Below are 13559 nucleotides of genomic sequence, written 5' to 3'. Positions count from 1 at the left end.
AGCTATTCATGAAATTCTAACATGTATGGGGGTAAAGTCCTGATTCTTTGAAAATATTCAAGAATGAGTATGCTGTGAGCTCTTACGGAATTCCTTCAGCTACACCTGTCTTGAATGCTGTATGAATACCATAATATGCTTCTTTTTCTGTTGAATTTACTTTAGAAACTCACTGTGTTAATCTAGCTCAGTTCAGCATTTTGAGCATAAAGAAGGTTGGCTATTCATTGATGGTTTTCTCTTGATCGTTTGTGTTTATGTCCTGGTAGAAAACATGTTAAAATAAACTACTAGACTGAAATAAAATTATTCTGGTGATTTTCTTCTTTGTAGATACTTGTGGCTTTGAGGCATCTCCACTTCAAAAACATTGTTCACTGTGACCTCAAACCAGAAAATGTGTTGCTAGCATCAGCCGACCCTTTCCCTCAGGCGAGTACAAAACCTCTCTGAGCACAGGTCCAGGGGACAGCACCACCAGTTCCCATGGAGCATTCTGCCTGGTCTCTTATTTCTCCAGAACTTTGTTTCAAGTTTCACCAGTTTGTTTTCATTCACTCATTTGCTTGTTACATTTTTGTGACTGCTGTTTTGTCATTCTAGCTTCTCAGGTCAGCCTGCCTTAACAACACACAATACCTTCTCATCCTACTTTTCGGCTTCTGTTTTGCACAGGTCCTAGAGAACTGGCAGGCTTAGGCCAATGTTTAAAGCACTGGCTTGAGAGTGAGAAGACTTAGGAGGCTCAGATCTACTGCCAGCTCTCTAACGTGGACAAGATACTAACTTCAGTTTTGCTCTCAGGGACCTGGGCAAAATCTTCTTACTTTACTCAGCTTGGAGGGTGGAAAACAGCAGGATCTCTCCCCAGGGGATCATATACTCTGAAATGACCTAAGGTGGCTGTCTTCCCTTGTCTCCCTAACTGATTCGATTCCTGCTTAGGGGCCTACACAGGGCTAATGCTGAGGATGTTGTGCGTGGCATGACGTGCCCCCACGCTTACCCTTCAGCCTTTACTTATCACCCTTTGACTTATGTCCATCACTTCACTGATGGGCATAATGTTTTCCTGCTTTGTAAAGCAGTATCACTTATCCCTCTGTACATTTATTTTGATGTTAAAATATCTCTTGCTTTTGGGGGGAAAGAAGGAAGAATGTTCAGGTGATCTTTTCATGAGTGAAAGCGTATTCTTTGTGTTAGTACATAAACTACTGTCTCATGCAGATAAAATGGAAAGTGGTTCTTAATTCTACCATGAGAAATCCATATGATTTTAGGTAAAGTATTACAGTTGTCGATGGCAGAGCTGGGCTAAAGCACACCCAGGCACACAATTTGTAAACTTACGGTTTCTGCAAACCGTTATATTGTTACAGGTGAAACTTTGTGATTTTGGTTTTGCCCGCATCATTGGAGAGAAGTCTTTCCGGAGGTCAGTGGTAGGCACCCCAGCTTACCTGGCTCCTGAGGTCCTAAGGAACAAGGGCTATAATCGCTCTCTAGACATGTGGTCTGTTGGTGTCATCATCTACGTAAGCCTGAGCGGCACATTCCCGTTTAACGAAGATGAAGACATACATGACCAGATCCAGAACGCAGCTTTCATGTACCCACCGAATCCCTGGAAGGAAATTTCTCATGAAGGTAACATTGTTCGTTCCAAAATGATAATGGTGTAATCCTTAAGTATTATTATTTTAATTGCAAACTATTAAATTAATACATGCTCATTGTAAAGTGCTCCATAGACCAGGGGCACAGCTTGACTGATATGGGTTGAGAAGTTGATTAAATGGAGACCAGAAAATGCTTTTTGATGAAACGTATGTGTATTATAGAGAAATTGGGAAATGTATTAAGAGGTAAATGAAACAACCAGAGAGAAACTATTAATACTTTGTTACATTTTCTTAAACTTTGCATATTTATACTGTGGCATAATGATAATTGGAGCCCAGGTGAAGCAGTGGTTAAGAGCTTGGCTGCTAAACAAAAAGTCGGCAGTTTGAATCCACCAGCTGCTTCTTGGAAACCCTGTGGAGCAGTTGTACTCATAGGGTCACTGTGAGTTGGAATTGATTTGACAGCAGTGGGTTTGGTTTGCTTTTTAATCGTTACTAAAGGCTTACTTACCATGTGCCTGGTGCTATGTTAAACATGTAATCATTATCAACACAAGAACCCTATGGCCTGGATCTTTTAATTATTGTGTGTGTGTGTGTGTGTGTGTGTGTGTGTGTGTGTATTAGTCTTATACTAAGTTGTGCATTGGTTTCCTCTGTATAACATTAAAGCATGCATAATGTTTTATTTAGCCATTTTCCTAGATTTCCTAGATGCCATAGATTTAGGTTGTTTCTATTTGTTCAGTATGAGAATTTTCTTATGTATAATTTCTGCATGTATTTCTGAGGATTTCTTTAAGATAGATGACTACGATAGTGTTGCGTTATTTATATTCTTCTCAGTAAATGTTCTAGGTTCTAAAAGAAAAAGAGATAGTTAAAACGAAAATAGGAGGGAGAGGTAAGGCAGAGAAAATGGCCCACTTGGTGCTTCGGCAAGGAGTTCCTCAGTGAGCATGCTTGGGAGCGTATTTAATTCTCACAGAAGCACCTTGAGATAGGTTTTACGATTAGACTTACTTCAATGAGAAAACTGAGGCTAAAGAAGTGACGCCACCAGCCAAAAGCACAAAGATAGCAAGTGGCAGAGCCAGAGTTTATAGCCAGACAGTCTGAGCTGACATTCTTCAACCACTGCTCTGCCCTGCTTGTCTTCTGGTTTATAGGCAACGTCTAGTTCAAAGTTTGTTCTAGCCACATTTGTTCAGCTCTTTGCCACGTAAAAGGACTCATTCATAGATGAATATCTCTCATTTGATACCTGTACCGCACGCGGTGGCGTTGAAGTGAGAAAAGAGCGTGTGTAAACCGTCTAAGGCACATTAAGTTCTTAGACTACTCTTGTTATTAAATGGTAAGAGCTATCCATTATCAAGACTTTGAGTTACCGTTAGCAACAACCTTCAGCATCCTCTAATTAGTTGTAAATCATAGCGAGATGGATATACCTTAAAGGAATCTAGGACCTCCAAAAAACTATCATGTATATCAAAGGAATAATCAAATATTTAGGATAATTCAACAAAAGCAAAAAGTGACAAGTAAATTTTTTTTTTTCCTTTCCCAGGAAACAGGAAAGAGGAAATTATAGTATCCAATAACCTGTGGCCAACACTCTTGTTAGGAAGCATTACCTCTAAATACAGCTAGCCATTATGCATTATACCTCTAATAACAGAAAGCCAGTAAAATAACTTGATGTTCTTACTAGAATGTAATTCTGGAATATTGCTAAAGCCAGTCAGACTAGGATATAGGGAAAATAACCTATATTTTTAATGTATTGTTCTTAGAGTAGAGGGGTAAATGATGCCTACTTTCTGGTATTGTGGAAATTTACCAGATTTGCTATGTGGATATAACCTATTTAGCCCAGAAATAAATAACTATGGACTGCAAACATTAGTTATCACTGTTAATAGACACCAGAAATGAGGAACTATGGACTGTAGATGTTATCACTGTTAATAGACACCAGAGACATAGAGAGCAATGGATCAAGAAGCACTCGTTGAGCACAATATATACACACCAGAGCTGATATAGGATCCCCGGTTGGTGCCGTGGTTAAAACGCTTGGCTGCTAACCAAAAGGTCAGTGGTTTGAACCTACCAGCCGCTCCTTGGGAGAAAGATGTGACAGTCTGCTTCTGTAAAGATTACAGCCTTGGAAACCGTATGGGGCAGTTCTCTTCTGTCTCATAGGGTCGCTGTAGTCGAAATCGACTCAACAGCAATGGATTGGTTTGAGGTTTTTTTTTTAAGCTAATATGAAAGTAAAAGGCAAAACATAAAATACACTTCAAAGTTTGGGGAGATATGTAATGTGCATTTGGAAACATGATAATTCATTTCCTTGATTTGTTGGATATGAAATCAGTGTCTTGAAGTCAGAGGAGGGAGAATCTACCAACTTGAGTGGTCCGAACAGCATTTTCGGAAGAGGCAGAACTTAGGCCATTCACTGCTGAATCGAAAAGGAAGGCATATGGCATTTCAGAAAAAGGGAATTATACAGGATGAGAATTCAAAAGGCATTTATATTTGAATAGGAAATACACATTTTAATTGATTACAAATATATCTAAGCACTCCTACCATTCCGAACTAATGACAGTGAGACTAGCCTAGGTAGAAGACAGGAGTCCTAGTTCTGAGTGACTCAGGTACCGGTTAGGAATTTAGCTAGCCTTTCCTCAGTAGGGCTGTGTGGCTTGTCCTTGCCTTTGATGCAGAGGAGACCTACCATTTGCTGACTGATGCTCTGAACAGAAATGAAGCTTCCTGACTGCTGGTGTATAAGCAGACTCGTGTTTGAATACAAAGGAAAGTTAGGTGATGTCAAGGTGTCAGCATAGAGCTAGATTGGCAAAGCAGAATTTTTAATAATTTCTAAAATACTTGAAGATAGGATCCTGTTGTGATAAAAATCTGAGTTGAGAGCTCTACCACTCACTGTATCGGTGACCTTATCCCAGTTACTTACTCTCTTAAGTCTCAGTTTTCTTTTCTGAAATATAAATCCTATGTATAAATCCTACCTCATTAGGTTATTATGAATGTTGAATGACATTGTTGCAGAATGTGATTAGCACAGGGCTTGGGCACATAAAGTATGTTCAACATACTAGCTTAACTATATGAACTTAAATATATTGAACAACTTCAACGTTTGTCAGTCACTTTACATGTTCTGTCTGTCTATATGTATGTTTTTAGTTGTATACATGTATATATATATAAAAAGTTATATACATTTATAAAGCTAAGTAAGAATGTATGTGTGCATGTATGTGTATATTGACAGCATGTATGCAAGCAAAACACTCTATTGTGTGTCATATGATTACAACAGTTGCGCTCAAGAGGAGACTCTAGGTCATCATGGGCTGGGAGTTTGGGAACTTATTAGTTCATTCTAAGGCAGTTCTGTATGTTCCACCTTGTTTCATTTCATTATTATGACCATCTGGATGGTCATTTGTCATCATCTAGCATAATTGCCCATCGCTAATTAGACATGGCCCACTTCTGCCTCCAGCTTCATCTTATACCAGGTCAGGCTTAGCTCTCAGCTCATCCATCCTATGGGCCTTTCTCAGTTTCTTAAAAGGACCCACATACCTATTTAAAAATACTTACTTACTTGAGCTAATTTACTTTATGGAAAAGGCAGTCCAATATCACATTTTAAAACAATCATTTGAAACTAAGGGAAATTATGTCTCACTTTATCATCTACCTTTACTATGCCTCTCTTTTCGTTGCATTTAAAAATATTCTGAAAGAGCAAGAGATAGACTAGATTATCCTCCCTGTTTGACACACCCGGTATATGTCTGGTATGTCATGAGAGTGAATCCTGGGCATTCCCAAAAGAGCGTAAAATTGCAAACAAGTCTTATTCTATGACTGAAGTGCCAAAGGTGTAGCACATAGAAATAGGATATGTAAAATTATCAAATAGAACACAGGAATATTTGCCAGGCAGGGGATTCCTAATAATTTTGCCAAGGCACCTCCTTGACTAGGACTCATTTTAATCAAACTGTCATAGGCTAGCCCTGAACCTATAGCAGGCATTTTTAAACTTTGACATGCAAACAATCAGAGGAGCTAGTTAAAAATGCAGATTCCCAGGCTCCACTTTCATAAAATGACATCCTGTGCTAGAAATGTAAAGGCCCATGGATCACACTTTCAGAACTGCTGCTGTAGAGCTCAGATCCCGTGAAAGACCTGTAAATTGATGGTGCCCTAAATTTTTTTTTTTAAGGTTCCACTAATTAAATCTAGATAAATTATAAAATGCCTTTCTCATTCCTAACATCTGTTTGCATCCACATCATTTTCTTTATCAAATATTTAATGTAAGGACATATTATTTGTTCAAAATGTCAAATATATTTTGATGCAGATTGCCATGAACGTTGTAAAAATAGAAAAAGAAGCACAAGTTTTTTTGTCAAGAAAAAAATTGTAAACTCCAGGGAAAACAGAAAGTTGTATAATAAATAAGCAACTAATATATGTGTTATGATTTGGAGTGTTGAAGGAATGTGGGAAAAGAGAGTCCCTTTGACTTTAACATTTGAAAATTCTCTTCTGGATGGGCATGAGTTTAGAGATTGAGAGTTGAGTTTTCTTCATAATTCTGTTTGTCAGTTAATAATATTTATATATAAATTACATTCTGTTCATTAATTTGAAATTTTAGACCATCTTTAGACTAAGCATAAACCCATTGCTGTTGAGTTGATTCTGACTCATAGCAACCCTATAGAACAGAGTAGAACTGCCCCACAGGGTTTCCAAGGAGTGGCTGGTGGATTTGAACTGCTGACCTGTTGCTTAGCAGCCATTGCTCTTAACCGCTGTGCCACCAGGGCTCCAGACTAAGCATAGGTAACATTTATAGTTATGCAAAAGGATGTAGATGTTGAAACCTCTATAACCCTGGGAAGGAGGAGGACAGGGAAGAGGGGAAGAGAGGTGTAAGAGCCCTAACGTCTTCACAGGTCATCATGGGATTCTGCCTAAGTGAATGAACCAAGTTATATATGTATAAGTGTATGATTTAATATATGATTTGATTATAACAGCTAAAACGTTTCAATAAATGTTACGTATGTATTACCTAACACTATATATATCTCATCTTGTGTGCCAGGGACTGTTGTAAGTTACAAACGTGGTCAGTGCAGTAATTTAATATAATTAGAACACTTGGGAGAAGGAGGAAGATGATAAGGTAGAAAAAGCTGAAATGAAACAATTCCTAACCCTTAAGAGCAGGGAATTCATGGTTATTTTTCAAAGCGGTTCTCCTCAAACTGTCTGTAGTATAGTAAAGAACCTAATTGTTTTATTTTTAATTTCCAAACATTGATTTTGGGGACCTGGCTGCTAATCAAAAGGTCAGCAGTTCAAATCCACCAGCTGCTTCTTGGAAACCCTATGAGGCAGTTCTGCTCTGTCCTATAGGGTCATTATGAGTTAGAATCAACTCGACAGCAGTGGGTTTGGTTTTGTTTGGTTTATGGACCAATACTTTGTAAAATACAATGAAAGGTCACAGCAATGTCAAATTGTGTAAAAGTTTCTCAAGGCTTAGTCTTACTCTGTATACTTAACTCATCGTAGACCGATAACAGACTGGCACTGCTCCTCAGACCACACTTTGAGTAGCACTGGCTTAAAGTTAATGACTCAAGATGCTGGTTTATTATTTAGAAGTATAGAGGTAATCAGAAGAATTTTTTTTTTTAATAGTTAAAAGAGATATATCTCTGGTGAACAGGATAAGTGATTTTTATTTTTCACTTTGAACTCTTCTTATTGTTTGAATTAGATCTTTCACCAAGTACATGTGGTGCTTTCATTAAAAAATAATTTAAAAATGAGTAAAAACACATGGTGTGAAAACAGGATCCAGAAATACGTGGAACACGGCCTTTTGTATAACTCTAAATCCTTTGGTGTGGTCTAAAACTTGTCTAAAATTTTAAACAAAGAGTAAATATAATATTTTATATATAAATCCTATTCACTGAACAGCTATAAATTACATTTCCTTTTCTGCAACACCAGTTGATAGAGTCTGAACAGATGAAGAAGATGAAATCTTAAGTCTCTAAGCCTATGTCCACACAAAGGAGAATTTTCAAGTGTGAAAAGCAAACAGGTTCTCTTTCCAATCGTAACACAAGTCTTAGATTATTCTTTTCTTTTTATAAGTTTAATATACAGCTTTTTCTTTTCCCCAGAGTTTATTAGAGCAAAAAAAGAAGTGACACAGGAACCAAATGATGTAGATCGTATAGTTAGTGAAGCAAAGTGTGATGCTCCTCAGAGCGAGTCATTTTTCCTGGGGGAACGATGACAAACCTGCAGTGATGGGAGAGCACTTGTTAGGGTAGCAGTACATTTCCATCATCAGATTGAATTAATGTGTTCAATTAGAGGCATACGGTAAATTCGAGGAAGATTAGTAATGGACCGTGGAGATCACCGGAGAATTTACTCTTTTTTTTTTTTTTTTCCATTCTGAGTTTTGATATTCCTTTATATGGCATTAGGGAGACAAGCAGGCAGTAATCAACACAGAGGCAGCCTCAGAAATTGTCTCACAACAAGCCCCCGACCCCTGCAGACAGAAGATCAATTTCTGTGTTCACAGGTGAAGTCTATAGAATCACCTATTCCCAAGTCACCTGCTGTGTTGTTAGGGCTCTGCTTCAGAGTCACGTGGTTAGTTGGTATCAAGAATTAAAATCAGGCAGAAAGCCTTGACATACCATTTATTAAAAAACAACATCCTGCATTAATCCTAATGTTTGTCTTTAATGCAAAATTAATTATCAAATCGTGGTGATGCAGTAGTGATGTAGGTTTGTTCCACTTGGGTGCTCCCACATCCTCTCAGGTAGTGTTTCTGCCTCTTCTTTTCCCTGCCAAGTACAGCTTGGTCTCAATCGTCTGCTAACATTTATGTACAGTATAGTATATATGGCATTACAAACCATAGAAGGGCTGGAATAATATACCACTAAATTTGTCAAGGCATCTAAATCTTATTTTAAAAGCATTTTTTTTTCCCATTCAGCTGGGTAAATTCCAATAAAATTGGCCATAGTGTGTTTCTTCCCCAGAAACTGGAGATAAAAAATGCAGCCAGCACAAACACAAAGCAAAGCTAAATCAAAGCCTAGCAGCATTAGCACATGGTATGTTTTCAAAATCCAACAGTGTTGCAGAACACTGAACACTGAAGTTGGAAGTAGTACTTTGCCATGAAAAGGAACCAGCTGTAGGTCCCTCTTTGGCTACACACTGTGCAAAACAAAAAATAACCCCATTGAAAATAAGCCTTGGATAGAAGAGACCCAGAAAACCAATGGTATGAGAAACAAAAGAAAGACAATTGTCATTTTAATGATTAAACTGTGTTTGTAACAGTTTATGAGCCTTGCGGATCCAGCAAGCCTGCTGAATATTAATGATAGATTGATTTGTCAACATATTAACACCACTGTCAGATGGAACAGCACGGAGGGGATGTGAGGGGATTAGCCAGTGAACTGCTTAAAAATGCTGACTAGGTGGCAGGAAATTCAATCAAGATTGGTAAACTAAAGTGAATTATGTGGGTCAGAACGTCCACTGGGGCTGAACATCTTAAACAATCTCTCCTTGAAATTCTGGAATTAATTGTGTCTAATTAAAAAAAAAAAAAAGAAGCATGCATAATAAGGAACTTGAAAACTGTGAGCCAAAAATCACATAATGAATTAAAAAATATCCACCAGTTGAGTGAATTTTTGAATGTATATATTTACCTATTTCAAAACCCAGATGAGGTAATGTCTGAAAAGATGTCCCATCAGTAAAAGAATCATTTATTCTGATAGCAAGTAAAATATAATTAATGGAATTTTCTCTAACAAATGATCATTTTTAGAGAGCAACTGCTAAGAAGGAGCTTTAGCAAAACCACTGGCATTGCAAGTGCTCAAAAACTGGCTGTTTATTTGCCCCAAAATTGCAATATTTTCTACATTTGCTAATTATGTAAGTAAATTTTCACATCTGAATGTATATCATGGTTTAGTTGAAATATGACATCTGAATAGATGTAGAATGTCAGAGTAGAGCAACAACAAAAGTTAAACATTATATATGTTTGCCTTTTTCCACAATGACAACACTGAATAAATCTCAAAATACAGGACATTAAAAATCTTGTAAAACCCCTGTATGAAGTACAAGTTCCCTCCACAGCACCAAATCCACTAAGCAATTATCCAGAAAACTCGTGAATTGTTCCAGCAATGTAAAGCATACAGACTCATGAGGAAGGCCATTTCTACTGAACTTGACTCTAACATAAGGAACAAAAATGTCTGTGTGTTTAAACCCACTGGTAGAACAGGTTTGTCTTAGTTATCTAGTGCTGCTGTAACAGAAATACCGCAAGTAGATGGCTTTAGCAAAGAGAAATTTATTCTCTCACAGTTTAAGAAGCTAGAAGTCCAAATTCAGGGCTTCTGCTCCCTAGTGGCGTAGCGGTTAAGTGCTATGGCTGCTAACCAAAAGGTTGGCAGTTCAAATCCACCAGGCGCTCCTTGGAACCTCTACGGGGCAGTTCTACTCTGTCCTATAGGGTCGCTATGAGTCAGAATCGACTCGATGGCAGTGGGTTTGGGTTTCTTTTTTTGGCTCCAGGGGGAGGCTTTCTCTGTATGTTGGCTCTGGAGGAATTTCCTTTTCATCAGTCTTCTTCGACTCAAGGACCCCAGGTCCAAAGGACGTGGCTATCCTCGTGGCTCTTGTTTCCTGGTGGTATGAGGTCCCCTGACCCTCTGCTCACTTTTCTCTTTTATATTTCAAAAGAAATTGACTCAAGACACAATTCAGTCTTGTAGATTGAATCTTGCCTCATTTACATAACTGCTGCTAATGCCATCTCATCAACATCATAGAGATTGGATTTACAACACATAGGAAAATCGTATCAGATGACAGAATGGTGGACAGTCACACAATACTAGGAATCATGACCTAGCCAAATTGATACACATATTTTGGGGGGATACAATTCAATCCATGAGGAACATTTTCCAAATAAAGGCTTATTTCAGAGTTTTGAAAGCAGCCATCATGTCTCCCTCAAGCTTTCTCTTATCCTGGAAAGTCAGCTTTTCTTTTACCCTCTTGTTCACTCTCATCTATCTATGTTCCTTTTAAGTCAAAACCCAGCACTGATCTGACTCAAAGTTCAATCAGTCTAGGTAAGAATATAGTGAAGCCACCACTTCCCTCATTATAGAGAACACATTTCTGGTAGCATGGCATAAAATAATATTAACTTTGGGAGCAATCAGTGGACTCACATTGAGTTTACTGTAGATGTAAAATCCTGAATTCATTCTCACATATCTTGTTGATAAGCCAGGTTTTCCAATTTGTACTTACATTTTTTTTTTTTGGAAGGAGGTTACCCAGAGTACCTTAGTTTCATTTGTCCATCTTAAATTTTATCTTACCAGATAGCCCATTGCTTCAACCCGTAATTGTTTTGGAACTTATTTGTGTAATCCAGCTTGTTTGCTCTTCCTCTCAGTGTCTTCTGAGAAGTTATCACATAACCCTTCTATGCCCTCATTCCAGAATACTAAACAAGATGGGGCTGAGAACAGATACCTTTCCCTGGATTTATATCCATCTGCTTAGGGGACCTCTGGTCAGTATGAAACCAGCTGTTAACCACTGTCAGCATTCTCACATCCTTCAAACAGAAACCCATTGCCATAAGTCGATTACAACTCATAGCAACAGTATAGGATAGAGTAGAACTGCCCCATAGAGTTTCTAAGGAGCAACTGGTGGACTTGATCTGCTGACTTTTTGGTTAACAACCTAGCTCTTAACCACTGAGCCATCAGCGATCCTCACATCCTCTAAACCCAGAAGCCAGTGCACATCCTCTAGCCCCTTATTATTCAAAATGAGATCTGAGGACCAGTAGTGTCGGCATTGCCTGGAAACCATTAAAAACAGAATATCAGAAATCTTCGCTTTACGAAGATCCCAGCATGACTCACATGTATGTAAAAGTCTGAGAAGCACTGCCTAGCAAAGTGATTCTCAACCCTAGCTGCACATATTAGAAAAACCTAAGGTGCTCATGAGACTCAACAACAACAACAAAGTGCTGATAAAATTACTGATACCTGGACACCTCTCAAAAACCGGTTGCTATCAAGTCAATTCTGACTCTAGCAACCCTGTAGGACAGAGTAGAACTGCCCCTTAAGGTTTCCAAGGAGCAGTTGGTGGATTCGAACTGCAGACTTTTCAGAGGCCCACTTTATAAAAATTTTCACTTGGCATTTCGTTCGAGTATCCGTATTTAAAACAAAACAAAAAACCCATTGCTGTCGAGTCAATTCTGACTCATAACAAAGACCTCTTCAAAAGATTTTAATGTGCAGTGAAAATGGAAATAAAAAAGCCACCCTAAATATCATCAGAATAATATATTAAGCCCTGGTGGCACAGTGATAAGAGATCATCTGCTAACCCAAAGGTCGGCAGTTGAAATCCACCAGCCCATATTTGGAAACCCTAGAGAGCAGCCCTACTCTTTCATATGGGGTCAGAACCGACTCAATGGCACCTAAAAACAAGAAGCATCATCAAAATAATATAAATATTTTTATTTCTTTATTAGATTTTGAATCAATTGGGCATCTCTTTGGGGGCAGTTGTGTGCATATGTTTAAACAATTCATGATTTTCAAAGATTGTGTTGCTGGCCTTCAGATGGAAAATGAAATTGCATACAAAGCAAAGGAGTAACTATTGATAGAACAACTTTCTACGGAGGAGAGGAAAGAAGGGGAAGACACTGACTAGTGTCTCTAAAGGTCTTGCACTTCACTGGATTTCAGTAATCGACTCAGGAACAAGTGAGGTGATGATTTCCAGTGGCCTTGTTTGCTGCCTGCAGCCTCTGGCTTCAGCCCCTGAGAGCAGCATCCTAGTTAGTGTTGCCAGGCAACAACATGCCGGGTTGAGAGCTGGAATGTGAAGGGTTGTAAAACGATTTTTAAAATAAACACACAACTTACCATCAGCACGAAGCAAACCAAAGGGAGAAGTACGAAGCACCACACCGAGGCAGGCTGTGAGGCAGAATTAAAGGGGAAAAGAACAAACTTCCTTGAAGGCATGGAGTCTGGCAGTTGACTGGTGACAGCTCCATCCCAGAATGATATTTCTGAGCTGGTTTGTAATTTGAGGATGAGTACCAGAAGGACTTGGGGGTGGGGAAAAAATGAGATTAAAAAAAAAAAGGAAATTACTGTCTGAGCAAAAGAGGTCAGCCCTGAGTTTCACAGGTAATTTCCCTTCTGGAAAATACACATTGGAACATGAATGTGATCTCTATGATATTTACGGGAATGATGGAGATCTTCCCAGGATCATTCTGATTTTCTGACAGGAGGCACTGATCCTATGATCTGTTACATTTTGTAGAGTTGTGATGACCTACCACCCAGGCATATTTTTAGGCAAAATATACAAACCATATGCACTCAATATGGCTATTAAAACTAAGAGCTGAGAAAACGGCCATTTGAATTTCTAATTAATGTGTTCAGTGTACCAAATGCTATTGAGGAAACATTCTTCTAACATATTAAATGATATATTTTGTTTGAAATATATGTGAAAAAAATGAATAAAGCACAATATGTGTCGCCCTAAAGGAGCTAAAATCTAGTGTGGGGCTGGTAAATGGAAAATGACTGAGAGCTATGACCTGGGGGACCTACTAAGTATTGAGAGATGTCCCATTCCATTATTTCATAGGATATTCTCCAAGGTTTGGGCGCCCTTCAGTTTAGCTACAGCAATGACTCA

At 38.4% G+C, this 13559-nt stretch overlaps 1 protein-coding gene across 4 annotated transcripts in view; it reads left to right on the top strand.

Annotated features, from left to right (window-relative positions):
• Positions 1-13559, top strand: part of PRKD1 (protein kinase D1) — a 400955-nt gene that overhangs the window by 374323 nt on the left and 13073 nt on the right. For all 4 annotated transcript variants that reach the window (XM_049898953.1, XM_049898955.1, XM_049898954.1 and 1 more), the window contains 2 exons: positions 334-432; positions 1383-1650. In XM_049898953.1, coding sequence (XP_049754910.1) covers positions 334-432; positions 1383-1650 — 367 coding nt within the window. The remainder of the gene's footprint in view (positions 1-333; positions 433-1382; positions 1651-13559) is intronic.

This window comes from Elephas maximus, chromosome 10, assembly GCF_024166365.1.
Source record: "Elephas maximus indicus isolate mEleMax1 chromosome 10, mEleMax1 primary haplotype, whole genome shotgun sequence".
Lineage (NCBI taxonomy): Eukaryota > Metazoa > Chordata > Mammalia > Proboscidea > Elephantidae > Elephas > Elephas maximus.
Note: the sequence above shows the minus strand (reverse complement) of the source record. Positions and strands in the feature narration are given on the sequence as shown.